General features: G+C 26.5%; 1 protein-coding gene across 1 annotated transcript; it reads right to left on the reverse strand.

Annotated features, from left to right (window-relative positions):
* Nucleotides 1–350: 350 nt before the first annotated feature.
* Nucleotides 351–27,871, reverse strand: LOC129983756 (VPS35 endosomal protein-sorting factor-like). The gene is made up of 25 exons (XM_056093370.1): nt 27,822–27,871; nt 25,715–25,811; nt 24,750–24,959; nt 21,644–21,785; nt 21,475–21,548; nt 20,836–20,964; nt 20,395–20,479; nt 18,930–19,007; nt 18,684–18,828; nt 17,854–17,947; nt 17,687–17,764; nt 17,159–17,328; nt 8,604–8,715; nt 8,395–8,511; nt 8,243–8,296; nt 7,731–7,960; nt 7,373–7,453; nt 5,998–6,160; nt 5,806–5,883; nt 4,304–4,418; nt 4,086–4,225; nt 3,724–3,889; nt 3,052–3,170; nt 2,040–2,186; nt 351–804 (listed from the first exon to the last, which is right to left on the reverse strand). Exons 1-25 carry the CDS (start codon nt 27,833–27,835, stop codon nt 709–711), a joined length of 2,934 nt encoding a protein of 977 aa, XP_055949345.1. The 5' UTR covers nt 27,836–27,871; the 3' UTR covers nt 351–708.
* Between the last annotated feature and the right edge of the window lie 47 nt (nt 27,872–27,918).

Consider the following 27,918-nt stretch of genomic DNA (forward strand, 5'->3'; position numbering starts at 1 on the left):
AAATAATTTGTAATTGCTTTTTCACTTTTAGTATGATAGTGAATCCCCCTCTTTTTAATTTCTGATAAAAATTTATTAAATTTTGTTATGTTCTTAGTAAAATAATATTTAAAAAATTACTTAATAACTTGAATATGGTATAATAAAATAATGAACTGAATATCAAATTCTGAAAACATTTGCAACTCTAGATAAAAGAGATCTCTTTGTAAAAGATAACTCTATTTACAAAGCAACTTCAGTTGAAATATTTAACAGGTCATCAAAAATTGCAGATAATAAAAAGAGAGGCAACAAAAAAATAATAACAAACACTTTATTTTGCTATCAAATTAAAAGAAAATGTCATAACAATCAATTTATCTACAATCATTTTATTTACAAATATTGTGGGTAGAAAGAGAGTTTTCATTCATATAAAACTAACCTCATGTAGTTAGAAAAATAATGCAACAAAAGTTTCAAATCATTCATTTTCATATGATATAAAATACAAAAGAAATTCAATATTTTCCCTTCAAAAAATTACCAGTTTGAGAATTATGTTATTTAAATATAGTTATAATTCAAATTAAAAGAATTAAAACAATGATTTAACTTATATAGGAATGCATTTTAATGGAATAATGTAAAATATATATCTAAGAAAACTTGAGCATTCATGCTTCATCAATTTGTATTTTTTGTTTCTGTCCTTTTTTTTTCCTTTCATACTTGTGATGGCAACTGAAGCTTATTAGCAAGATCTTGATATGCACCCCCATTACGAGAGGCTTTGATCTTTATGTAACATAAGCAATGGCCCTATGCAAGAAAAAAAATCAATATTTTTTAATCTCTATATTGTTCAAAATTTATAAAGCAGGTCAATAACTAAAAATGTAAGTCATCAATTACCTTCAAATCTAAAAGTATGGAAACTACGTCTATTCATATGTTTATTTTTTAGTTTAAATAAACATCTACTGAATATGATATTTCCTTAATAATATATAATTGAAAAATTAACTTTGGCTCAGAATATGAATCAAATATTATTTTGCCAATTGCACCATTTGTGTTTTAAAAAAATATGAAATTCTTCAATATAAAAAGGAACACATACTTGAAAAATGTGTCTCAAAGTAACAACCAAAGATGGTATATAGCATTTGACATAATCACACATTTAATAATTAGTTACATTCACACAAAAAGTGCAATTACCATTCCAAATTTAATTAATTTGATAATAACCAAAGAAAAGGGTGTAAAAACAAAAAAATTACTATAATCACAGCCAATGCGAGTGAATTATTTTTTCAAAAAAATTTAGCATTAATCAATTAAACATTTATTTTTTAATACTAAGCCATTTCATTACAGCAGCAATATTAAAGATTTCTATGTAACAGAATGAAGGAAATTTGAACAACACATTTTACATAAACAATATTCTATATTAAATATTGTTCAAAATTTTAATTAATCTTAGAAATAAAGATATCAATAGCCTTTTTTTTTTTTAAGAATTTATCATAGATGTTGTTATTAGCTATTTTCAATCATTAGTTACAGTTCAAGTTATCATTCATGAATAAAGCAATCACTCTTGAGATATAACTCTATATGTATAAGATGCTAGAATCATTAGGTTTAAATTTACTATGATATATTTCATTCCCAGTATATAAATAATTGTCATTAATATAATATTATTATTAGTCATTATAAAAAATATTCATACCATAAATAATCTTTATGGAATCTTTTAGACATTTAATTAGGCATACTACATTTTCACATTATGATAGATCTGATATGAAATAAGGAAGGATATATTATAAGGAATTTAACATTAAAATAAAAGTAACTAATAAAATCAGCAAAACAAGTATTTAATTAGGTCCTTATGTTTATAATCTTTTTCCATAAACTTTGTAACTGATGATATAAATGAATAGATCAAATATTTAAAATTATTCATATCCTTTGAAGACTTGCATGTAATAAATATTACAATAACTAAGACATTAAAAAACCCATAAAATAAAACTTACTGCTTCTTTAAGATCACAGTGTCCATGTCGATGCGCTAATAACCACAGATTGTTTGCCAAAGTGAATAAGGAATTACAAGATAAATCTCCATGAGCAACTATGTGGCAAAGTAGTTCAAGTGCTAAGTGAGATTGTTTTTTAAAATGCTAAAAGGAAAGAAAAAAAACTTAAGTATCTGATTAAATTTCCTATTCCTATCATGATTAAATTCTTATTCCTATTTCCTATTACATTAAACATTCTGCAGATCATTTTTTTTTACTCAGATTGCATGGCATTGCCATAAGAAAATTATCATAGTAATTATTTTTTTAATATGATTTTGAAGCCTTTAATGTTTCTACCCATAAAAGTAAAATAGAATCACAATAATTAAAATGCATTTTTATTATTATTATTATTATTATTGAATTTCTACTAATCTGGTAATCCTCAAAGCTGATATCTTCCAAAATATTGATTGTGTCCAATTATATATGTGGACTATATTTGTTTTTGGAAAACACAAAGGGCAAAAGAGCAAAGAAGCAAAGAGATTTTTCTCCATCTAGAGCATAAAAAAAGCAAATAGCCTTTTTTCCCTATCTAGAGGACAAGAATGCTTTTTCTTTTGTTAGTGATTTAAACAGTTAACCCATCAATTGCTAAAATTAAGAGGTGGCAAATGAATTAGCCTTATCCCTACATTTGAGGTAACCTTCACAGGGTCTCTGACAAGAATCAAGTTGAGAAATTCAATGTCTTGCAACTATTACTTGAATTATCCACGAAAATCTATGATTTTTTCTCAAATATATGAAACAATTTTAAAAAATTGCCAGCAATCGCCTCTAGTCTTTTGACCACAAATATCTGTCTAAAATGTCATGATTTCGAATTTTGTTATTTGTGCATTTTGCAACCTTTATGATTCAGAAAGTTTATGTGTATATGCTTGTCTCTATAATAATAATATAGTGTGTGCCACAGATTACATATTTGGAAATATTTAAAATAATTCTTCAGTCTTACCCCTCTGTCTCCAAGGTATTTCAAATGAGCTAATATCTCATCAATTAGAGTAGAACAGATTTTGTTGATTTCAGCAATGAATTTTGGATCACTACCATATAATGCATCATTTGAATCAACTGTAATAAAATGAAATGATGATTTAAAAAGGGATTAAAAGTTTCAAAATCTTCATTTACAACATTAATGTTTTTACTGCATTTGTGATATAAGTGGATAAATCTATATAGAATTTACATAAACTACTTTTACACAAACACATTATTAAAAAAAACATTTTCATAACAAAAATAGATACTTGGATGAATTTATTATTCTTGTTTATGATTTTTAGCCTCAAATAATATTTTTTAAATTGATATTTTCAGAATGGTATATTATTTATAATACATTTTTTTAAAGAATGATATGCCCCTAGCACATTCCTTATAAATGCATGCTTTCAATAATAATTAAATAACCAAACATTATGATTATACAAAAATAATTTTGCATCATTGGAAATTCAGATTTAAATTTTAGCTCATGAATTCCATTTTAATATCTGGTCTTAGCAGAAACTTCCCAAAATTCAACATTTGTACTTGAAAGCAACTTTAAAGCATAGAAATACAGTTAAATATTTCAATGTAAAATTCACAAATTCTTCATGAAATAAAATTTTATAATTACTTCCATCTATAGACCATATAAAAGTCTCCTGACTCAGAGCTGACAACAAATTAAGGACATTCAAATAAACAAGCACTTTAGTATCATTATGTTGGTCCCAAGTGTAGTCCTGTATAACATTTAAAAGTCCTCGAATCAAGTATAGAGGTTCTTGTTCAGGGTGATCCTGTAATAAAATGAAATATAAATTAAACAAGTCCATGTTTCCTAGCTAAAGATGTACATGATTGTTTGCAATTTAAGTACTAGAAATTTAAAAGGGGAATAAGATCCAATAAAAATAAGGAATATTGGAATAAGGAATATTTAAAATATAAATTATGAATGACATATTATGCAGAATTATAATAAAATATACTTACAGGAACAATTAGCAATGTTGACAATAAGTTGCTAATGTATGATAATAAGTAAGGTTCTGTCGATTTGTGTTTGTTGTCTACTTCTATCACAGAAGGGCTGTCAGGAATCAGACTGATGGCAGATTTTAAAAAGGCATCAGCTGTGGATAAAATGATTTGAAATAAAATATCATATTAAAAAAAATTATAAATTGAAAAAAAATGAATTCTTGTTTTACCTTGTGAAAGACACTGATTTAGAAGAGCAACTTGACCAGATATGAGATACAAATCCAATCTGCTGAACACATCCATAAGAGATGGTATAGTTATAAATGAGTATGCAATACAAGCCTGAATGGAGAGAACATAAAATATAAATAAAATTTTCATATAAAATTATGGCACTTTTTTTTCATTAATCAAGATTATTTTCAAATTTCATGATATTATGTAATGTTACCAACTAACACCTTGTTTTGCATATTACATCTGTATTAGCAAGCAGATTTTTTTTAAAAGAAAAACAAATACAATTTAATAAACATAAAAAAATCTTAAAAATGCTTTTATAAGTGAATCAAATATTTTTATCAAAAATCTGGAGGCTAAAACAAAAATACATAAGTTCATGAAGTTTACAATAGAAAAATTTTAAATAAATTGGAATCACGATCACATTTGTGAGGCATTGTAATTTTCACATAAACATTTTTTTTTTATTATTATTTCTTATGATATTCATTGTAGTTCTAAAATCTTCTCATATTGTTTTCTGCATAATTTTTTTCTTTAGATTTTTTATTGAAAAAATATATTTTTTAATATATTGATAAAATTTTTATAATTACATCTATCATTTTTTAATTGTTTTCTTATAAATGTTATAATTCAGTGAATCTTTTAAATAAGGATATTAAACATAAAATAAATGAATCAAAGCAGTCAAGTAGAAGTTGCATCACTGCATATTAAATGATAATAATAAACCATTCAGCTTTTTTAAAGTTTGCATTTATATTAAAAACAATCACATAAAATTTTATTTAAAAAGAAATTGCTTTTTATCAATATTCTAGATTTCTAAATATAAATATTCAAATTTGTATATAATCTATTAGTAGAGCAAACACAACTTTAACTGTGAGTAGCTGAATCAAAGCATCTGAGTAGCAAGTCAAAAGCATAATAACCAGAAATAAAGATAGGGAAATGAAATAACAAAAGTAATACTGATTATTGATAGCTTATTCTTCTTGTTTCTTGTTCATCAGGTGAACAATTTATCATGAAAATCAAAACAAATGTATGTTTAACAAAATGGAGGGCACTACAGAAATAATTTTTATGGGTTTTTTTTTTTTTTTTTCTTTTCTTTTCTTCCCTAATTCGGTATTTTATCAAATCAATGAAGAAGAAATACTTTTTGCAGCGTATAGATCATGGAACAACGAAAAAAGCAGCGAAATTACCTGAACTCCTTAGGAAAACAATTAAATAAAAATCAATGAATAAAACTATGTTTTAATGTAGATAGGAATGTTTAAATAACGACCTCAAAAAAATTTGGCAAAAATAACAGAATCCGAATGCCTGAAAAAGGAAATTTAATTTCAAATCTTAAAACTTTTTGGTAAATTGACTAATTTTTTTAAAAAAAGAATTACAATACATGATTTTTGTACTAATCTACCACAATCTAAAGGTAAAGGGTGCAACAATATAAGAATTGATTAATTACCTTAACAAAAGAAGATGTCTTTCTCGTATGATGGCCTTTTACTATTTGTCTTGTTTTCATGGCTAGAAGGTTAACACACTAAATGGAAAAATATGGGAAATAAATAATTCGAGATAGATAATATACAATTTAAAGATTCTTAAAAAATAAAATAAAATATTTAATCAGAATGTAAAGCATTAAATTATATACCTGCACAAGCTGTATAAGAGCTGAATCAAGATTGCTGAACGTTGACCGTGCTTCTACATAAAATCCTAATTGCTGCTCAAAATCTCGTCCAAAACTTATTTTTCTAATAAATGCACAAATAAGAACCCCAATTTGCCGCTTTTCATCATCCAGTGTTAAAGCACTAAAAGAAAGAAACAAACAAACAATGATAGTAACAATATTCTTTTTTTTTATGTGTTATTAACATTATGTTTTCAATAACTACAATTTTTCAAGATGCAACTTTAAAAAAAAAAAGCTATATAAAACTCTATTTTTAAAAGCCAATTTCAACTATTTTTCAGAGCAGTAATAATAATATTTAAAATAACATATTTCTAGAATATCATAAATAACTTTAAAATCTCTCTAAAATTAATAACTCTTACAAAATAGCTGTTCTAAAGCTTAAAATGTTAAAAATGCAAAGTTATAAAATATCACATACAAACTTTGAACAATTAATAGCATACATTTAAGTTTCAGACCATTAACCATAATTTTGCATGCAGCACTGGAAGGAAAATGGACCATAATAGTACTAAACATGTGTATCAACATTTAGATGCATTATCTTTTTTAACTCAATGATTGTAACTAGTCTTGGAACTATAATCATTATATTTCATGTATGCTCATAAAAAGAAATCCATTTAGATGAAATCTGACGAGTTGAAGAGAATAAATTTTACTTATTCACTTTTACCAGTTGCTTAACAATATTTCACTTGCTGATAATATTGCAAAAGTGCTTTATTGTTTTTTTTTAATCACTTGAATGGTTGACATAACATATTTTCTTTTAAAATTCATGCTAATATCCCCATTAATGGTATTTGCAAAGGTAAATTAATTCAAGATTTGACAAAATACCCAATGCAGTTAATATTTGATAAGCTTATGTGACTCAACAATCAAACAAGGATTAACATTTGGAAAATTACAGTTATTAAGACAACTAATATAAGTACTAGTTATGAAAAACTGCTTAAAAAACAAGAAAATTGTAGTTTTTAAGTAATAACAAAATTCTTAATTTCTTATGTAATAATTACATAAATTTTATAAGCATTTTTGAACCTTATTATACAATACCATGCAGAGAAATCTTGGATTTTTAAAAGCTTATTAGAAACATATTCACCAAATTTTAGAATTTAGAATACTTCTAATGTATCATACAATAGATGAAAAAATGCTATTATACTTCATTAGATGCAGGTAATACTTAAAGCAGATATAGTGAAAACATTTCATCTAAATTATGTTACAAAATTTAATTATAAACTGATTTATTTATTTAACTTTAAATGGCAAACTAATCTTCAAAAATATAAATTCAAACATAGCTTACTTAACAGAATCATGGATAGTCTTACAGATAAACATAGCAGCATTAATAATAACTGGATCACATGTGGGCTCAATTTGATATCTAATAAATAAATTTAAAAAATAATTGTAATCAACACAAGAAAAATTACATTCATATACATTTCATTCCATCAACAGATAAAAAAAATTATTAAAGAAATCTCTATGAAATTTGGGCATCCAAAATTCAATGTAGGGATTTTAGAAACATGCAAAAGAAAGTAATATTTTTCAAACAATAAATTTGTAGACATTTAACCTTATAATGAAAAATTTTCAATTTATTCTAAAATGTAATGAATATAGGATATATCCATCATTATCTGAGTCTAACTCACCTCATAAATGCTTCCATTATAACTTTACATACATCCACTTTCACTGACTCTTTTTGAAGCATATCTAGGAAAGGAAGGAACTTATCCATGGAAAATATAATACTAAAATCATGCATATGAGCCAAAATACGATCAACAATTCTTGTTAACTGGGGATAATGCTGCTCAAAAGCTCGATCTGGTGACATATGACGAATAATATCTCCCAGAAAAGTATTAACTTCACGTTTCTGAAAAAAAAAATTGATTATATTCATAAATAAATAATAATTAATCATAAATAATAACTAATCACACTAAACTTCTCACAAAACTTTTTACAGTCAAATTTTAGCAATACTACAACTATAGAAGATTAAATTACATTGAAAATCTATTTAAAATTTTTTCAAGGAATAAGAATTTTAGAAAATATTTAGAATGATGATAAATTTAATAAGGAAAAAGATTAAGTTTAAAGATGAAATTTTAAATATTTTGAATATATATCAATATAAGTATCATTATCTTACTGTAAAATGTTTCACAGCATACTCTATCCAAATTTCAGCACAGCTCATATAATCCTGAAAATAAAATTTAAATTTAAAATAAGCAATACTTTTTATAGTATATCATGTAAAGAATTGAAACTTAAAATAGCTGCTTCAGATAAATAACTTACTGCAGGATTTTTTAATTTAGTGACAATTTTCCAGACATCATTCAAAATTTGCAGCCTTTCATTTTCAGGAGGATCTGCAACTACCAAACAAAGGCCAAGGGTACGAAATAATAGGTGCTAAAAAAATATTTAAAAGCATTAGAGCAATCAAGAATAAGTTTTACGCAATTCCATAAAATAAGAATAATCATTTAAATAATTAAACATACTTTTGGAAATCCTAAATCATCACATTCTTTCATTATATCTACAAGTTCTAAAGCTCTCTTTGCAATATATTCTGGTTTAAAGGCAGACATCACAGAATTTAGTAGAAGAGCACTAAAAAGTAGAAAAATATTGTAAACAGAAAGTAAATTAAAAACAATTTCTGTAATGAATTCTTACATTATTTCAAAGCAATTAAAAATTAATATTTATTCACAGTATATATAATCAGAATTTAATATTTTTACAGAAGAAAAGTACTTCAATTTTTGCCAAACAACATTTTAATAAAATCTAATTTTTTATATCGATAAATAAACATTCAACATATGACAGGCTTTAATGCATAAACTTTTTATAAATAATACTATAATGGAAAGAAACTCTGTATCATTAATCATTGAATTTATTAAACAATCACAATACAAGTAAATGAAAAGATAAAACACTATAAAAAGTTGTTTTCATCAGAGATCTATACAATGTTTCATAGAAAATCAGCAGTTAAGAAATTTTTTCAGACAGATGGGTAAAAAGAAAGATAGATTTCCAAATAGACAGCTTTCTAGATTGAGAGGAGGCCACAAGTAGGTCAATTAAAAAACTTAAACTAAATAAATAAATTTGTAAAGAATATAAATTCTATAAATGATGATATATTAGGATAATATTAACATTTTATCAAATATAATTGGTCAGATTCCCAGAGGCGGCGGCAGACATTTGGCGACGGGGAGACAAGACAAAACAAGGGGGGGGGGCAAGCACAATATCTCTAATTTGGATTCAAAATAACTCATAATAATTCATTTTACATTTAATTAAAGAAAATCAAGTATTATTTAGCTTCTTTTTTATTCAGATACTGGTCCTTTCTTTCATTGTTAAAATTTTACAAAGGAATTTATAAAAAAATGTTGTCAGTTTCTTTTATGACCATCAAAAAATTGTCAATATTTGAGTCTATTTCATTATGAGACTGTTGAGATTTGATTTCTCTGATATCTAAAATTAGAATATATATGTTATATTCTTTTCTAGATAGCAGAATATAGATAAAAACACAGATTGCGCCAGAATGACGTGTCATGCTACATGAACAAATGCATGCTCTTATTTTATATCAGAAGCTATATAAAATAAATGTTCAAAGAAAAAGTTTTATAAAAGAAACTTTTTCAGAAATCTAAAATAAAATAAAAAATATTCGATGTTTTCATCAAAAGTCGATTTTCAGCGTACTTCCCCCTACCTAAAATATTTGTTAAATCAGGATTGCAGCAACGAGCAGGAATTCAAATGTTTTTCGAATCCGAGGAGACTAAGTGCGTAACAAAAATACAACAAATTACATTTAATACAACAAAAAATTTATTATAGTTCTGACATGATCAATATAGAATGAGGAAAATATACAATGATGTCGTTTCTTAAGAATACTAGAGACAATATTTTGTAAATATATGTATAAACTTACTGTTTTATGTGAGATGTGAAAAATACTCTTATGATGAAAAAAGGGACTGCTTGACGATTAGATCCCCCATATATTTATTTTTCAATATATATTTAGGCTTAAAAAAACCAATGAATTTTACTAAGAAACAATTAAATCTTGAATATGAATTCCCCTATCTTCATTTTTAGAAATGCGTTCTTATGACTAAGCACTTTCTTAATTCAAAGTTATTGCAAGCTAATATTCCTTCCAAAAAGTGAGTTTTATCCCCTCAATTGCATGCATTGGCTTTTCTTAACCCCTTCGTCTATAATGACGAGTCTGATTCGCTATGGAATTACTAGATTTTTAACTTTAAATCTGCAATTAAGGGAAAGTATTAAATAATTTAAAATGCAAAAATCTCTTTTAAACGCATCATTACCTCAAATGCCCTTATATTATTCTAGGGATTAAACAACAATTACTATCCCAAATAAGATCTGCCATATAATTAGGAAGTTAAGTAAATTTGTATGTCAAGGGGTTAATATGTTATATATGAATATTCTATGAATAACAATTTTAATCATCCTTTTATCAAGACATCTTTATATAAAGTCTATTAAGAATTTAGAAACATCTGAAATCATATAGTTTTTGCAGCGAATAGTAATTGAAAAAGAAAAAAAAATATAAACGATAAGTTCCTCGATTACATAGTCATAATATTGAACGAAGAGTTTGAATAATTTAGAAAGTAATTTATTTAACAAATTTTGTGTATACTTGGTTAAACTCTTTTAGTGTAGCTAAAAACTACCATATCACAATTTTTTTTTTGTCGTCAGTTGTAATCTGTAATACTTCTTTAGTGTAATCATTGTAGCTTGAAAATTGAATTGCGAAAGAAAACAGATATTTTACTGTTAAATAAACTTAATTTGCAATTGTACAATTTACTTACTTCAGAAATTTATAATGAAGCCACATAATTTCGCGACAGAAAAGTAACTTTTTTTAGCATGCATATGCATAGACATGTCCAAAAAAAAGTATTTGATTAAATTAGTTTAACCATTAACTAGATTTTAGTCAGGCAATCTCATGTGAAATGAATAAAATAAATTTACCAATTCCTTACCGAGGAAGTAACAATTAGATGAATAAGACGACGATTAACTTTAGAACTTGAATTTGAAAGATGAATTATGGAAAGCAACTCTTTCGTCCTATTCATGAATAATATAAAAGCTTCAATTTCTCTAATAATTCCACTGGCAGGTAATCGAAGTGCTCGATGAAAATATTTTTTCCCCATAATCTATGATAAAATCTTAACCAAAAGGAAAAAGATTAGTCGAGAAAAATGTGACGTCTTATTCACTTGACAGCTTATTGATTATTCTGCTAAATATAATATCAGGTATATGCTGAATGGACATTATAACATTTAAATTAAATGAAGTCTTAGCCGACCGATTAAATTTTTTTGGCAAAATGCGACACATTTTATGTCTTATTCACATAACATCTTGTCGGTTATATATTGCCAAAAGTAGTAAAAGTTAAAGCTTGATGAACGGCATTTGATATTTTTTTCTTATTGCGCATGCGTTTGTAGATTTTTTTTTTTTTTTTTTTTGCATGTAAAAATTGATTATTTATCATAGATAAATTCCAACATTTTTTGCTCTTTGTTCTTTTTAATAAGAGGTGTTTTTTTTTTTTTTATAGTTTTCCAAATTTAGATATGTTGACCTACTTTTTTTTTTATTTAACAATGGTTCCTTGTGTAAATATCCATCGTTTTAATACGATACACAGTGTAAAAGAAAAATGCAGGGACGCTAAAACGGTAATTTATAGCAAAGCATGGAATGCATGAATTTATCTTATGAAATTGTGGTAAACATAAATCAGTCCCTTTCTACGCATGCGCTGCCTATTGGCCGTCTTATAACTGGTCTAATGCAAACCTGGTATGAGAAAAATTTAATATTCACTCTATTTTCTTGAATGGGTTAACTTTCAAGAAATAAAAAAGAATTGTTTTTCATCACTCATCCAATTTCTGAAGATAATACAAAATTGATTCAATATTAGAACTCTGAATCTTTATTTTCATAAAAGTTAGACATTATACACTTTTAAAATAGTTTATAAGTAACAGTACGAAATAATTTAGTCATTTCTAATTCGCCGGTGATGTAATATATTACTTCTGGAAAAATAACAGATGAGGTAAAAGCAGATGATTTGCAATCACATCGATTAATTTTAATTTTTCATTAAAAATAAATGTCTATGTTAATAATCTCAACATTGTGATAAGAATTTTATCAAATATGATTAAATGACCACCTCCTTCAAAGGTGTGAAACAACTGTTGAACATCGCAAAAGATTTTGTGAAAAATGCGCCTTATACCTGTAGTGAAGTTTTACTGAAGGTAAATATTAGCTGGTGTGCCGCCATATGCCAGTATTCTATGAAGAGGATAATGATAAAATATTGATACTTTTTGCAGTTACCATATTCTTTAGTTTCCTGTCAATTCCTTTGGGCATTCACGTCGGTATGTTACAATGTCTATGCAATATGACCTTCAAGTCGATGACATTGGAGTTTTTCTTCTTGGTTTCGGAACTGGTCTTATCATGATTTCATGCATTGCTTACACAAATGCAAATCGTAAAAGTATCATAGGTTCTATATAAAGTGACGGAATGAGAAATAATTATTCTGTAAAATAGATAATATAAGAGAAACTATCCATAATAAGAGTATGATTTTTGTATATACGTGTGTAATGATGATAAATAAGTTGGATCAAACAACGGCATGTTTTTTTTTCAACTAATAAGGATACAACGGTATGGATTTTTAAGAAATTCTCCTCTGAAATGCATTGTTCATAATAAACGTTAAAAGATCCAAAAAATGGCCAAATGGAGACGCGCAATCATCATCATTCAATCATTGACGACAACGAATTATCGCCAATCCCACACAGTCAATTGCTGTTGTTTCTAATGGCCCATTGACTTTAAGTCCTTTGTGGATAAAGCCAAGGGTACGTCTTCTGCTTTTACAGTAGCGCCAACAAGGGCCAAGAGAAAGCAACTTAGCTACACACGTGTCACAACCCTATTTTACGGGCGGACTTCATTCATTCACCACAGATCGTAATTTAGACCTGAATCAGAGAACGATCACCCCTGATCCAGTACCCCCAGTGGTATTACTCTCGACATGGAGGACTTTGTGACCACGACAGATTTATACGCGCGCCGGTCACCACACACGCGGGGAGTCTTTGGCCGGCGGGGTTCGAACTCGCAACCCAAGAGATGCGAATCCAATGCCCTACCAACCAGGCTATCCCGGCCACACAGTTATTTAATAAGTATCAATATAAGATTCAAAATCAGTTTGGCTAAATCCTAGGGACGGGTACCGCCAAATTTGGCGCCAAACTTTAAAGATAAAGTCTCCAGCGTCTCTTGAAAATATTCATAATATTGAGAAATAAAATTCTGAAGATTACAGCGTCCGCGGGGCTTGGCGAGTAAAATTTGGCGGAGAATTGCCAAATGGTACCCGTCTCTAGAACTGTACCTTTTTTTTTAATAATTATATACAATTCTCATTTGCCCTATTTAAATATTGTTATTTTAATTAATTATTAGTGTGCAAAGTGTACTAAGAATAAAAGATGACAATGTGCTCTCTAATAGCAGAAAAAAAAATAGAGTAATACTTCAGATTAGTATTCAATTTCTCACCAAACACAACAGAATCGTGCCAATCTACCAAAAACTTGCCAAACTTCGGATTGATGGTAATAGTTACAATACATGGCCAGAAATATATAGTTTAGGATTGCATTAAAAATTATCAAAATTACATATTTGGCGAAAAATTGTCCTCAAAAGTTCGACATTGGTATTAATTCAAAGGGCATTAAGTCGGACTTCCCCTTTGGTGTTTTTGACTTTCTAAAGTAAACTATATTTGAAATCTAATTCACTCAAAGATCATTTGACTATTCTTGCTTCCGGTGGCAAAATTTCTACGAGTAATATATATTTAAAAATTTCTTCAAAAGCGTCTGTGAATTTTTATACAATAATTCGTGAGTATAATGATTGTTTTGATGTGATGAGCATGCAGGTTGTTTTGTTTTGGATACAGGTATTAAAGCTACTTGAGTGAATATCCGAAACCAAATCTGGATTATAAATGGTTGAACACACTTTAAAAAAGGTTATTAAAAATTTATTAATTGTCTTATGGTAGTTGCAAAAGATAAAAACCAAACTGGTATTTTTCCGTTAGCCGGTGCCAACGAAAAATCGCCAGATAATGTAGAATTCCGCCAAATTTCTTACGCCAAATTCGCGTTTGGTTCACAATTGGCGACATTTGCGTCCGGCTAAAGAGAAAAGTACCAAACTAAATAATGGCAGATTTAACAATGGCAAGAATAATCATTTCTAGAGTGTTTGTGACCCATTTAATATCAAATTAATATCTGGTGGAATTAAAAATATATATAAATTTTATGTTTGCGTTTTTATATGTTTTGTAATCATCATTCAGAAATAGTCAATACTTTAAGTACAGATACTTTTATTGGTGCATTGAAACGATTTATCTCTTAGAGATAGACCAACTGACATTTTCAATGATAACGGAACAAATTTTGTAGGATTCACCAATGAATGACCCAAAATTTTAAAGACTATTTAATAAAAAATGTAGAAAAATTGGAGGAATTTCTTGATCCAGAGAATATTAAATGGCATTTTAATTCTCTGGTCGCACCTGACTTTGGTGGTTTATGGGAAGCGGTTAATCGTTTAAGTTTCATCTTAAGAGGGTCGTAGGAAATAATATCCTTACTCATGAAGAATTTTATACCCTGATTTCTTAGGTAGAAACTGTGCTGAATTCACGTCTTCTGTGCCGTGATCAAGTGATGATTTGGCACTTATATTTTTTGGTTATCTCATCATTAACATCTTTGCTTGAATATAATTTGGTAGAAATTCCAATGAGTAGATTTAGTAGGTGGTAATGAGTGAAAAAACTCGCACAAACAATTTGGAGATAATGGCCGTCAGATTATTTGAATCATCTCCAATCGAACAAGAAATGGTGTAATGGTTAAAGAGTGGGGAAATTCAGAGTGAATGAAATAGTTTTGGTAGAGGATTATAATAATTTAAAATTAAAATGGAATCTTGCAAAAATTATCTACATAAAAAGTTGGTTTAAATGTTTCCACTTTATATTGAACATACAGAAGTTATTTATATTACCTTAGTGCATTTAAAACAAATTAGGTATTATGCATTGTTCAATGTATTGTATTTTGTAAATAAACTCAACTAAAATTTATAATTGTGTACTAATATTAGTACATTGAAAAATTTATAAATTTGTCGGGCAGTCGGTATGTTACGTGTTATGCCTGACCACCATTATTTTCATAGCTCTGCTGTTGCTGACGGATCTTTGTATATGTGATGCCAGGAAAAAAGTGTAGAGTTGGAAGGAGAGAGAAGCTTGGAGTTAAACAAATGTGAAGAAATTACTATCCCTTTGCTGTGTATTTATTATTAACTACGACCATGAAGTTCCATACAGAGTTTAGACAAAGGTGTAAAATCTCAGCGACCTGTGTTTCAAGCAAAACAGTATTCAATTCCCAGAATACAATCTAAGAGAATGCATTGCCCTATACTCTCCGTGTGTGTGGTGGCTGGCGCATGCATAAATGTCGAGAGTAATACTGGATCGGGGTGATCGTTCTCTAATTCAAGTCTAAATTACGATCTGTGGATGAGTGAATGAAATAAATGAATGAAGTCTACCCCGTAAAATGGGTTGTGACGTGTGTGTATCTAAATTGTACTCTTGGCCCTAGATGGCGCTACTGAAAAAACAAGATACTCACCCTTGGCTTAAAATCAGTGAGCTTGTTCTATGACAAGTGCCATTAGAAACAACAACAGAACGTTGTTGTTAAACTTCATCCAAGTTCACACATCATTGAGAAGATTCCTCCATGCTTTATTATGTTTATTTAATTATTAGAATATTTATAAAATCAAACATGGACATAATGTGGATGCTGGGCAATCTGAAGTCATATCAGATAAATGAAAACAAATATATTTTCACAAAATATATATATATTAACTGAAAAAATCATTAGCATGTTAAACATGTGTTGAAATATAGAGCTCAACTGACCATCTTATTAAAAGAAAGAACTCACAATTTTTACTGTCAAATGGCACAAAAAGACCATCGGATAAAAAAAATATACTTTAGAAAAATTAACAAATTATTAATATTTAATAGTTTGGCTTGACATCTATATAATTTTGAAAAATAATGAATGATTTTTTTTTTTCTAATTGCATTACCAAATACTTTGTTTCCTATTACTCAAAACATTAAAAATGTAAATATGTCTTTTTATGTACATATTACATAATATGCATTGAATATTTCCAAGCCTTAAGCCATAGGGACAATGAAGATATTATATTCAAATAAATAAATAAAACACTCAGTAAATATCCAACATTTAGAAACGATTGAAGAGAAACAAAACCTGACAAATCTTAAAATGAATTCCTTGCAATATCCATTCAAATAATCGTACACTTTAGGAGAGATAAACATTTTCTTAAGAAGAAAGTATATTTGAAAGCCTCCAAAACTTTGTGCCATAAAAAGCAAAACTAAAATTTAAACCTTATTTCCTGTGGTTGAAAAGAAGGTCCTCTAAAAGGAAAACAACAAAAATCTACTTTTTTAATATCAAAACATCAGCATAAAATGTATTAATAAAAAAATTTAAAACCCTTAAAATATTATTTCTATTTGCTCTAAAACTTTTAAAGAGCCCCATCAGAAAATTTTAATTTCTTAACAGTTTTGATGCAATAAATTCAACAATTTTTAGAAAGAATATTCAAATTATTTAAATTAAGTTAGATTTACAATATACAACTGGCTGGATTTTTTCATATGAAACAAAAATAATTTCCTTACATTTCATTTAAAAAAAGAAGAAAATAAAATTAAAACTCTTTTTACCTATTGCACTGCATTTTGCATTTATGAAGAACTTCTTTTAACACAGGCTCTGAAGCTTTATATACCACACATTGTAAAATCCAATCCAGCGCTGGCGGGTATAAAGTTAAATAGGTTGGAAAGTCAAGATTCTGTTTGATTAGAGTTTCTTTGACAAAGTTGCTTTGTAACTGGTAAAAATAAATAAAAACAATTAGGATGATAGATAAAATTCAACAAGATAAAAGTGAGGGATTCGATAAAATCATTTTTTAAAAATATAAAATTAACTAAATAAAACAAATTACTATCCACAAATATGCATCTCTTATTTGCAATTTATTTAATAAACAGAAATTGAGCACTGATAGATAAAAAAGTCAACACCAAACACTAACTGAAAGTTTGTGTTTCTGTAGTTACATTTTAATTTCTAATTTTCTAACTACAGAATTATTTATCAACAGAAAAACTTATATTTATATTTGGAATTATTACACAATAAAAGAAATCACTTTTAAAATGGTCATTTATAGAGTGAAAATTTACCTGATTGTACATAATTAGGAAATCCCAAAAATTATCCCTTAGGTGTTCATGAGCTTCTGGTGCAACAGACATGCCAACCTAAAGCAATGAATTCATATGTAATGTAAACATTTGTAATGAAAATATATTAATTAAAAACACAAATTTAAGTATATAATTTAACCTACTCTACATAAATAGCATCGAGCATAGGCAGCAACTAAAGGGTCTCCAATACCTCTTATCATTTTAGTAAGTCGAACCAAAGCTTTTGAATACTCTCTGAAATAAATTTTAAAAAGAATGAGTTAAGTAATAAATGCATGTGTGTATTTGTATGAAAGAAATAAGAAAATATATACAAATTTTGTACTGAAATAAAAGTATTTAATTCCATGATAAGAAACTATTTTATAACCAATGATAAATACAAAACTAAAACTAATTACACATGAATTATATTCAAAATAATATCTTCAGCTAATCGGAATTAATGAAGTATATTTTAATTCTAAAAAGACTTCATGATAAATACAGTTAATCACAATTTTATAGCATTTCAAAAGCATATAATAATTGTCATATATTACCATTTTTTTTTTTTTTTGCATGCATTGTTTCTGATAAATAAAGATTTGTAAAAAATAATAGTGAAACTACAAATTATGTTTAAAAACTTGAAGAAATATTTAATACTCATTTATACAAATTAAAAAAAAAACAGTTAAGGAAAGAGTAAAGAAATCATACATAATTCTCAGAAGGATCAAATCAAATTTTTAACTATATTTTAAATGATTTATATTCATTAAATCTCATTATTATCACTAATAAACATTTTAGTATTAAGTAAAAGTATTAAGTATTAGTATTAAGTAGTATTAAAAAAAACATTTTTATACATTTTTTTAAAACAGAAACTAATATGCTTAAAATTTTAAATTAATACTAATTTAAAATTGCAAATCTCTATCTCCAAAAGCAAACAATATTGTTTTATTCAAACACAACAACTTACCCCTGTGTTAGAAAACTGTAGGACTTTAAAATTGCTGTTTCCATGTAAAATCTAGGAATTAATTCCCGAATAGAAGCAATTTTAAAAAACCAGTTTCTACAAGTTTCTTTTGCAGATTCAGGAACTTGATCAGGAGTAAATTGCTCTGAAAATACAAAATATTAAAGAATTAAATTGAAGCAACTTATCTTTTCTTAGTTTCTGCACAAATAAAATATCAAACAATTAAGAAAAAAATTAACATACCAGGTAGTGGAACAGGATTTTTACTTCCTGGCTTATGATGTTCTGCTTTTGAATGAATTCTTTGATATACCAGATTACCTTTTGGAGTTAAAAGAGATAGTATAAATCATATTGAATTAAACATAATAAAAAAAATCAACTTGAGAAGCATATCAAAGATAAACTTACAGAAATTGATAAGAAAAAAGTAATAAAAATGCAGAAGTAAAAAAATAATATAATATTTTTTCAAAAACAAAATGTTACAAACTAATTATTTAAAAAATATGAAAATGCAAAGAATTAAAATTTAAATCAATTATGGAGATATGGATAAACATTTTTAAAATCAATTTTATTTTAAGAATTTTATTCTCTTTTAATATAGCTATTCCTAATTTTGACCATTTTAGAAAAATAAATTTACTTATTTGATAGCTTTTCGAAATTATGCATGTTAGATGAAGGGAAAAGAAACTTATATAAAAGTTAAATAATAGAGAAGCTTCAACAATTTCAAATGCCATAGAATAAACTGATATTTAAACTAAAAAAAAAAAAAAAAAGATTTTCATGCTTTTAAATTGTTAACGGTTTATTTGTTGATCATTTAATAATGATTTAAGCAACAAAATTATAAACTATTTCAATATATAAAATTGCATTCATTATATTCAAAGTACAAAATAAGCATTATTTTCACAAATTACTTTATCATTTTAGATATTTTTATCCCTTAAATTAGAACTTAAGGGAAAAAAGTATGATATAGTCTTAAAAAAATATTAAAATTGAGCATTAAAATCAATTTCTTGACAAAATTTAAATAAATTTAATTAATTTCCTCTAAGAAAAATGATTAACTATTTTTAAAAAAATCATAATCCACACTTCAGCAGGTGATGGACTTTATAATTCTCAACGAAGGTACAAAAAAAATTAATTCTATATGGCAACTACATGAAGCTATTCTATCTTCCAAACTTTTAATAGCAGATTATTTTAGTTACAACAATTTAGAAACTTTGGTTTCTAATGAGGAAAAAAAGGCATCAAAGCAACAGTTTGTAATTAACCCACAGCATGCAGATGAATTTCATATAACATGTATTTTTATGTTACTCATGCTCCAGTGACAAACTTCAAAGAACATAAAAATATGTTTCCCACATGCAATGTGTTAAAAAATGTCAAATGCTTGATGTCTTGATTATTAAACCATAGATTTTCTAATAATCTTTTAATAAGATTTTTTCTCATATAGTACTCAAAAAAAGAAAAGAATCTTTACATAAATTCCTAAATGTGAAACAACAGAAATAATTCAGGAAAAATATTTTCTTATTATACTCTATGCAAAAAATATACACATAATATATATAGATATAATTGAAAATAACAAAAAAATTAACAGCATATTTAATCAAAAACTTAACAAATGTGACAAAAATAAAAATTATCCAAAATGTCATGCACAAATAATTACCAAAATTATCCAAGATATCTGTAATAAGAACAAATTTACTAGGGTAAAATTGAATTACAGAAGTGTCCACCAGCAATTTTGCACTCTGAAAGAAAAAAAAATAGTTTAACATTTTGAATATTTAAAATGTAATATTTTAACTTTTTTTTAACCCTCCATCTATTAAGAAATCAAATAAAAACAAAATTAATGATCAAGCATTTTACATATCAAAATAAAATGGAAAATTTTAAATTTAAATTACTTTTTTTTATCGTTGTATTAACAACTTTTAAAATAATATATCTAAAAATATAATTTTAAAATAATTAATTTTCACTACCATATATAAATCAAAGCTTACAAATAAAATTAATTAATAAAAATGATCAATTAAATAGGTAATTGATATTTAAATTACAAAATAATATTATTTTATAATTCTAAAATATGATACTATACCTGAATCCCAATTTTAAGTGCTTTAACTCGTTGATCTTGTTCCCATGATTCTCGGAGGGCTTGATTCAACTCTTCAATTCGATTAACATATTCTTGCTGAGTCAAGTTCAACATTTCTTTCACTGATCCCTATAATTGTGTTAAACTAGAACTTTAAACATGTAAACAAGTATGTAGTTTCACCCTGATCAGTAATAAGCTCTATACATTTATTATTAAAATGTTTTTTTAACACTTTCTAGAGCAGTGGGAAGTATGCTTCCCACCAAATTTATCAATATTTGTATGAAATTATGTAGGTTGGCATCAATTCTGACAGATTTTTTTAGAAAGACAGAAACTTAGATGCTTCAGTTCTTTATCTTACACAAAATGATGTGTCTTGATTTGTTACTTAATTATTAATTAATCAAATTAAATTTATCTAATCAGCTCAATTAATCCCTTTTCTTATTCTAATTTACACCTAATAATATTAACATAATATGACTAGAAAAAAGTGGCCCTTTAAAGGGTTAAAAAGGTTCTAAAAGGCAAAATTTATTTATATTCTCATTATCCAAAAACTAATATTAACTTTGAAAAAAAAATGAGAAAAACACATTAAACTCATGCAAAAAATCAACAATATTATTTTACCTCTTCAAAATCATCCAACTGTTCCAGTCTATTTTTAACTTTATCACTGACTGAACTACTGGTTTTGACAATAACTAAAACAGAAAATAATTTTTTTTTAATATTGTGAAAAGTCATATGAATGTATTAAACATTAAAAAGAATGCTAATTATATAATTAAAAGTATACCTTTTTCACCTCCTGACAAGAAACTAGTAGCAATAGACAATTTCTCAGAAGTTGTATACTTATTTAAAATTGCTGCTTTCTTTGTCGACCAGGGTTCAAAAGTATCATCCAACCGACATTTTCTTGAGGCTGATATTTCTCTCTAAGAAACACCCATAAATAAATAAAAAGTTATGCTAATGTATTATGCAAAATTATGTATACCTTAGAAATGGAATAAAAATATGTGATGAATAAAGAAATGGTCACTTTATAAAACAATATTATATATGTTAAATTCTTTTTTTTTTTTTAGATATCAATGATATTATTTAGTAAAACAATTATTCAAATATTTTATTCATAGTTAAAAGCTCCTAATTTCTATAAATCAGCTATTACAATATGACTTTTATTTAGCTATATAAACAAAAATATACACATTATATACTTTATTTGGCTATAAATACAAATGATTTTCAACAATTTTTCATTTATATCATCTTATGAAAATGGTAAAATACTCAATATTAAAACATTTTATATAACCTGCTAAAAAAATGAAAAATAATTGATTATTTTGAAGAAATTTTTTTTAAAGAAAAATTACCATTCATATTTCTACATGATGGAAAAAAAAATTCATATCTGAAATTTTAACTTATAAAATTGTATTTAGTTTGATAGACAAAAAACTATCTCAAGCTCTTCTGAGATATAAAATTTTTAATACTTAAAAAAAGAGAAAAAAGTTTCCTTAATTTATAAAAAAAATCAAAACAATTTTTTTTATTCCATAAAATATTGGCAGGGTATAATCTTTCTAAGCAGCTAACACAGTTAAATATCATGACATTCAATTTAAAAAGTAATCAAGAAAAATTTAAATTAATCATTCCTTCCTCTCCAAAAGCAATCTTTATCTCAAAAATTTTTAGAGAATGTTTCAGGTAAGTGCCAACTCATCTCCTTTTAGTATCTAATGAATGCACTGTTAGAATTGAATTGGGTCATTCCAAGACTCAAAGTAATGCTCTAATCATCAATCAGGAAAATTAGTTATCTGACATTGAGGGATATCATAATAAATATATTAATAATTATATAATATTTATTTTATAATTATATAAGATAAATACATTCATGATGACTTCAACAAGGGTCTCAAACTTTTTAAATTCTGTTCCACATAAATAAGAATTCAAAACGCATATGTCAAAAATATATGAATAACAAATCAAAATATTAAAAAAAGAAACTATTTCATATTCATTTTAATGTTTCATTAAAGTTTATGCTACCAAAAATGATTCATAGTACAATTAGTGGTATATGTATCATAACTTGAAAAAAATCTGATGTATAGCATATGGTAACCATCTAACTCTCCGACCCGCCTTAAGGCACACGGATTTAAACGATAAAACTGAATGACCGGACCACCGCAACAGCAATTGGCGGGAACTGTGGTTGAGTCCTAAGGGCCGTCACCGGCCACGGTACAACCGTCCCCGAAGGAAGTACGTCCCGTCATCGATGGGAGGAGCCAGATCCCCCACCTATTAGTGTACCCTCCAGGGTGGCGAGATCCAACCACCATGCCGGAAGCATCTCATCCTCATTTCGAGGTGCCCCCCCCCGAGGGTCTATAGCATATGGTAAAACAAAAGGCTCAAGAAACTCAACCCTGTATCTTCTACCATCAAATTATATATAATTCTATATTTTCATTTGCAATTATTCCTCCGCAAAGGATCAGCTCACTGCTTGTACACCTTCGAATACAAAATTGGAATTATTTCTTTCATACTATACTCGCTCCATATAAAGATATAGTAATTATTTGGCTATAAACAGAATTTGGAATTCTGCTCGAAGACAATTCGGTCTATACTTTATACTACCACAACTGGAATGTTTGTATTCCAGCAGTACAATATTTTTCCAGCCTACAATTTCATTCTTAAAAAGAAATGCAAATCAAAGCATTATGTGCCCATAAACCATACTGGTGAAAGTAATTTCATACAGTTAGTGTTAGATGAAATCACCACCATGTATGTTTCACCTAGTAACACAGGAAATCATTTTTTGAAGATAGATGCCATTTTTTTTTATTTGTTTCAATAGACTGTTGTGGCCAGATAATAATTTTTAGCTCATATTATAGCACATGGAAAACCATGGCTTGACTTTCTATGTGCATCCCCAATAGTTTGGAATTGGCTGTAAAAAAAAAAAAAAAAAAAAAAAAAATCCAGCTTTGAGACACATTAAAGAATTTTTCCCATAGAAAACATGCTATGCTTTTAGCAAGGCTTCTAAGTATAGGATGCATTTTAGTTTTCATGTTGCTCTTTTAAAAAAATTTCATTTTCATTTTTCAGACTCAAAATTCTTTATTCTTTGAAGGATTTGAATAATCCATGATTATTCATATTTTGTTTAGAAAAAGCAATTGGAAAGGAAATTAATACATTGCCAAAAATGTGTGATGTACTCTTTTCCATTTAATTATTTGTTTACCATGCAATTTATTCACTCAAATCATGGCATTGTAGTAGCTGGTTACCATTCAGACAACACAAGTCTGAGCTAACTAACTTTATTTACAGCTGATATTTATAAATACAACATAAATGATTAAAAACAGTGGTAAGTATAAAACACAAAATATAAACAATACCATTTCGTTATTACAAAACAGTGGTAAGAATGTTTGCATCAAAAGTAGTGGTAAGGATGTTGTGCAGCCAATGCATGATCAAAAATATTCTGCAAAATGCATTTCAATAAAACTAATGCAGTGTAAATCAAAACAGTATTATTTAAACTTCTAATAATAAATTTCTCATCTAATAAAATATTTTTTGTATTCTAAAAATTATGTACCATGAAATCTTTGATGATATTTTGCATGAAGAATCTTTTTTTCTTTTAACATCTTGTCCATAGATGTACTTAGACTGTAAATTCAATTTATATTTTACAAGTTAAATGAAAAAATGCTGTAAAAAAATATAGGGTTCCTTTCTTTTCTATTTGAGTAATGTAATATTATTAAATAATAATTTAAAGCAAAAAAAATTTTATCAAATAAAAGTGAAATATATACATGAAAGCTTACAGCTCTTTCTTGTTCTTCAGCCATCTGGCTGAGGGGATCCAACCCTGCAGCGAACTGTGAAAGTGGATCAATTCCATCTAAAGCAGTACTTAAAGGATGAAATGTAGACAAAGGATCAGATATAGTTTTCTTGGGTGTGCTAGAAAGTGAAGATGATGCACTGCTGGTATTGCTTCCCCCAAAACGTCGTTTCACTTTTCCTTCTTGGACCTAAAAAAAAATTAGCTTGATTCTAAGATATTATCCAAAGAAAATAACACACTCTATATTAACTAATGTGTATGTTAATTACCAAGTATGTTTGTAAAATGCAATTTAATATACAAGTAATATGTTAACAATAACTATCTGTACATTTAATGATTTTTCATATTTTAAAGGAAAGCTAAAATTGTAAAACAAAATTTTTCAAAAAAAGGAATAAATTAATAAAATTTACCTTATCAAATAAAATTATTTTAATAACAGTTCAGTTATAAAATAAATTTAAAAAGAAAGAAACAACAAAAAATATAATTAAATAACTTAGATAATCAAAGACTAAGAAGGTTTACCCAAATCAATCTCACATAAAAAAAATAATGTTCTATAAATTAAAAAATGTGCACAAAAAAATCTTAATTTTTCCATATTTATATAAAATATATAAATATATATAAATATATTTATATATTCTATATTTATATAAAAATTGTGCAATAGAAAGAAGAGGAATTTACAGCATATTATGTATATTTTTAATGCATGTAAATTTTTTTGCATTAGTAAATTTTCCATTTGTTGCTAAAACAATTACAAATTCTTATATAATGAAAGAAATTTATTTTAGTCAAACATAGAATACTAGTTACAAATGAATCATTGCATTAAAATATACAAGAACATAAATGTATGACAAAAAATAATATCAACCAATACCTTAGAAACAGGAAGTAAAAGATTTTAATATAAATACTGTTACTAACTGTAATAGTAGAAGCCTTTAAAGGGTGATCATACACTTCTTCTCTCTTAGAAACCCAAGCATTTTTAACAGCATCATAAGTTTTAGAAGCTGCCCGCCTAAACAGAAGATAGTTAATTAAAATGTTACAATTTAATGCACAATAAAAATAAATATTTCAGTTAATAAATAAATGCTTTTTATGAAATCAACATTCCAGGATGATCACAGTTTCAAGAGGCATTAGGTAGGGTTTATCATCCATATGACAATCTGTGCAGATTGCTTATATTAGCAATTATCTTATTTCTTGCTATTGCCTTGTGATACTCATACCTTTGACAAATATACAGGAAAATAGATTTCTACTTTTATGTAAAAATATCAATATATTCTGTTAAATGTATTAATTCAAAAACAGGTTTGCCAAAAATCAAAAATATGTTCAATTCCCTTAAAAAACAAAAACAAAAATTTGCTTTTATTTTATAGCTTTAAAAAAATTGCACTTTAAATGCATATACAAATGATAATTTTTAAAAATTATTTAAGTGTTAAGCATAAACACTAAATAAAGAAAAAAATACTACATTTTACTGAATCCCCACAAAAGCATCAAGTCATGAAATACAGATCAAGATTGTATAATGATACATAAATCCACATGAGGGAATCTTAAATAAGCTTTCTTAAGCTTGGCAGTATTTTTTATTATTTTAAATATGTTTTGTCCCTGAAGCTCAATTTCCATCATGTAATGGAAAAGAGCTCTTCATGAAATTTTAATATGACAAAACCAAAAAATTCCACTTAAAGTTATATTTTATTGCTTTATTTAAATCCCATCTAAAGAAAATGTATTAAAAAAGCAATTTCCTTTTTTATCATTTTATTGTGTATCCTGCAAGATTAAATTCTCTGTTCTACATAGATGTTTGATTACAAGCAATGGTTACTCTTCATGAAACAAATTATATTTCATCTTAGATAGAATCATTTAAAAAGAAAATACAAAGAGACAACTTTCTTCAATCCTTGCACTCTTATATCATGCATAATATAGAATATCACACAATGAATCCAATTGAATTTCTTACAATATTTTCTCTTTATGACTATTAACTGTCATCTATAGAAAATGAACTATAATTTCAACTCAACAATTTAATATCCCTCTCATTTAATAACAAAAATTTAAGCTCACCTTGTGGTTTAAAATAATTTTTTCTAGTGTATAACTGACTTTCATAATTTAAAATGTCTAATAATATGAGAAAAAAATCTTACATCAATGGCAGAGTAAAATATAAGTGATGATGAAAGAGTAGCAAACTTAAAACTGATGCAATAAGTATATCAAACATTTACTGACTATAGATTTTATCCAATAGTTTTACTTGCTCATAAGGCATGAGAGATTGTATTATAATAATAATGCTGCAAAATTAAACATTCAAGATATAAAATCATTCTGATTCCTGATTCTAAATATCAATGAAACAAAAATTTTAAAATTTATTTTATGTATTTATTTCATTTTGATGTTTTCTCATATTTTAATTAAAGTTGATAAATTTCACATATGAATACTGACTTAAAATTTTTGCAAAGTTTCTAATCTAATAATGGGGATAAATATATTACAAGAAATAGAAGTATTACATAACACAATTTTTTCAAAATAACTTATATAAGTAAGCTCCATTTAGTTTTAAATATGAATGTGGCTAATTATAAGTTTCAAGAGATGTTTTGACAAAACTTTATCTATAATAATTTTTACACAGCTCCTAGTTCTAGTTAAATAGATGGAATCTTTGATTACCGGCAAAAACTAATAAGGAAGATAATTTGTATCTAACATTATTAAGCAGCATGCACATTTTATGAAATGAATAATTCACTTCATCAAAGATTAAAATTATTTTCAAAAAATAAATGTCAATGCTGCAAACTGGCAGTGTGTAATTTAAATGCAAAAATAGAAGTAATTATTAATCGCTACATATCAGCTTTTAGTGCATTCTTCTGTAATTATATCAAATATGCGTAAAATTACTATATACACATGAAGTAAAAAAAAAGTGTTTACGAAGTAACTTTCTGAATAGCATTAAACTTTATTTTACCATTCATGTGTCATTTTGAACGAACTTCGTGAAGGCGTTATTTGTTTACAATCAAATAAAATGCTCAATTCAGTTCAGTTCAAATTTACCAGAAACT

This window comes from Argiope bruennichi, chromosome 9 (genome assembly GCF_947563725.1).
Source record: "Argiope bruennichi chromosome 9, qqArgBrue1.1, whole genome shotgun sequence".
Lineage (NCBI taxonomy): Eukaryota > Metazoa > Arthropoda > Arachnida > Araneae > Araneidae > Argiope > Argiope bruennichi.

Coding starts and splice junctions, on each gene's coding strand:
- LOC129983756 (XM_056093370.1), bottom strand. Junction 24,960..25,714: donor TAAAGGCTTCTACTATTACA/GTTAGTAACAGT, acceptor ATTTTTTTTTAG/GTCCAAGAAGGAAAAGTGAA. Junction 7,961..8,242: donor ATGCTGTGAAACATTTTACA/GTAAGATAATGA, acceptor TTTTTTTTTCAG/AAACGTGAAGTTAATACTTT.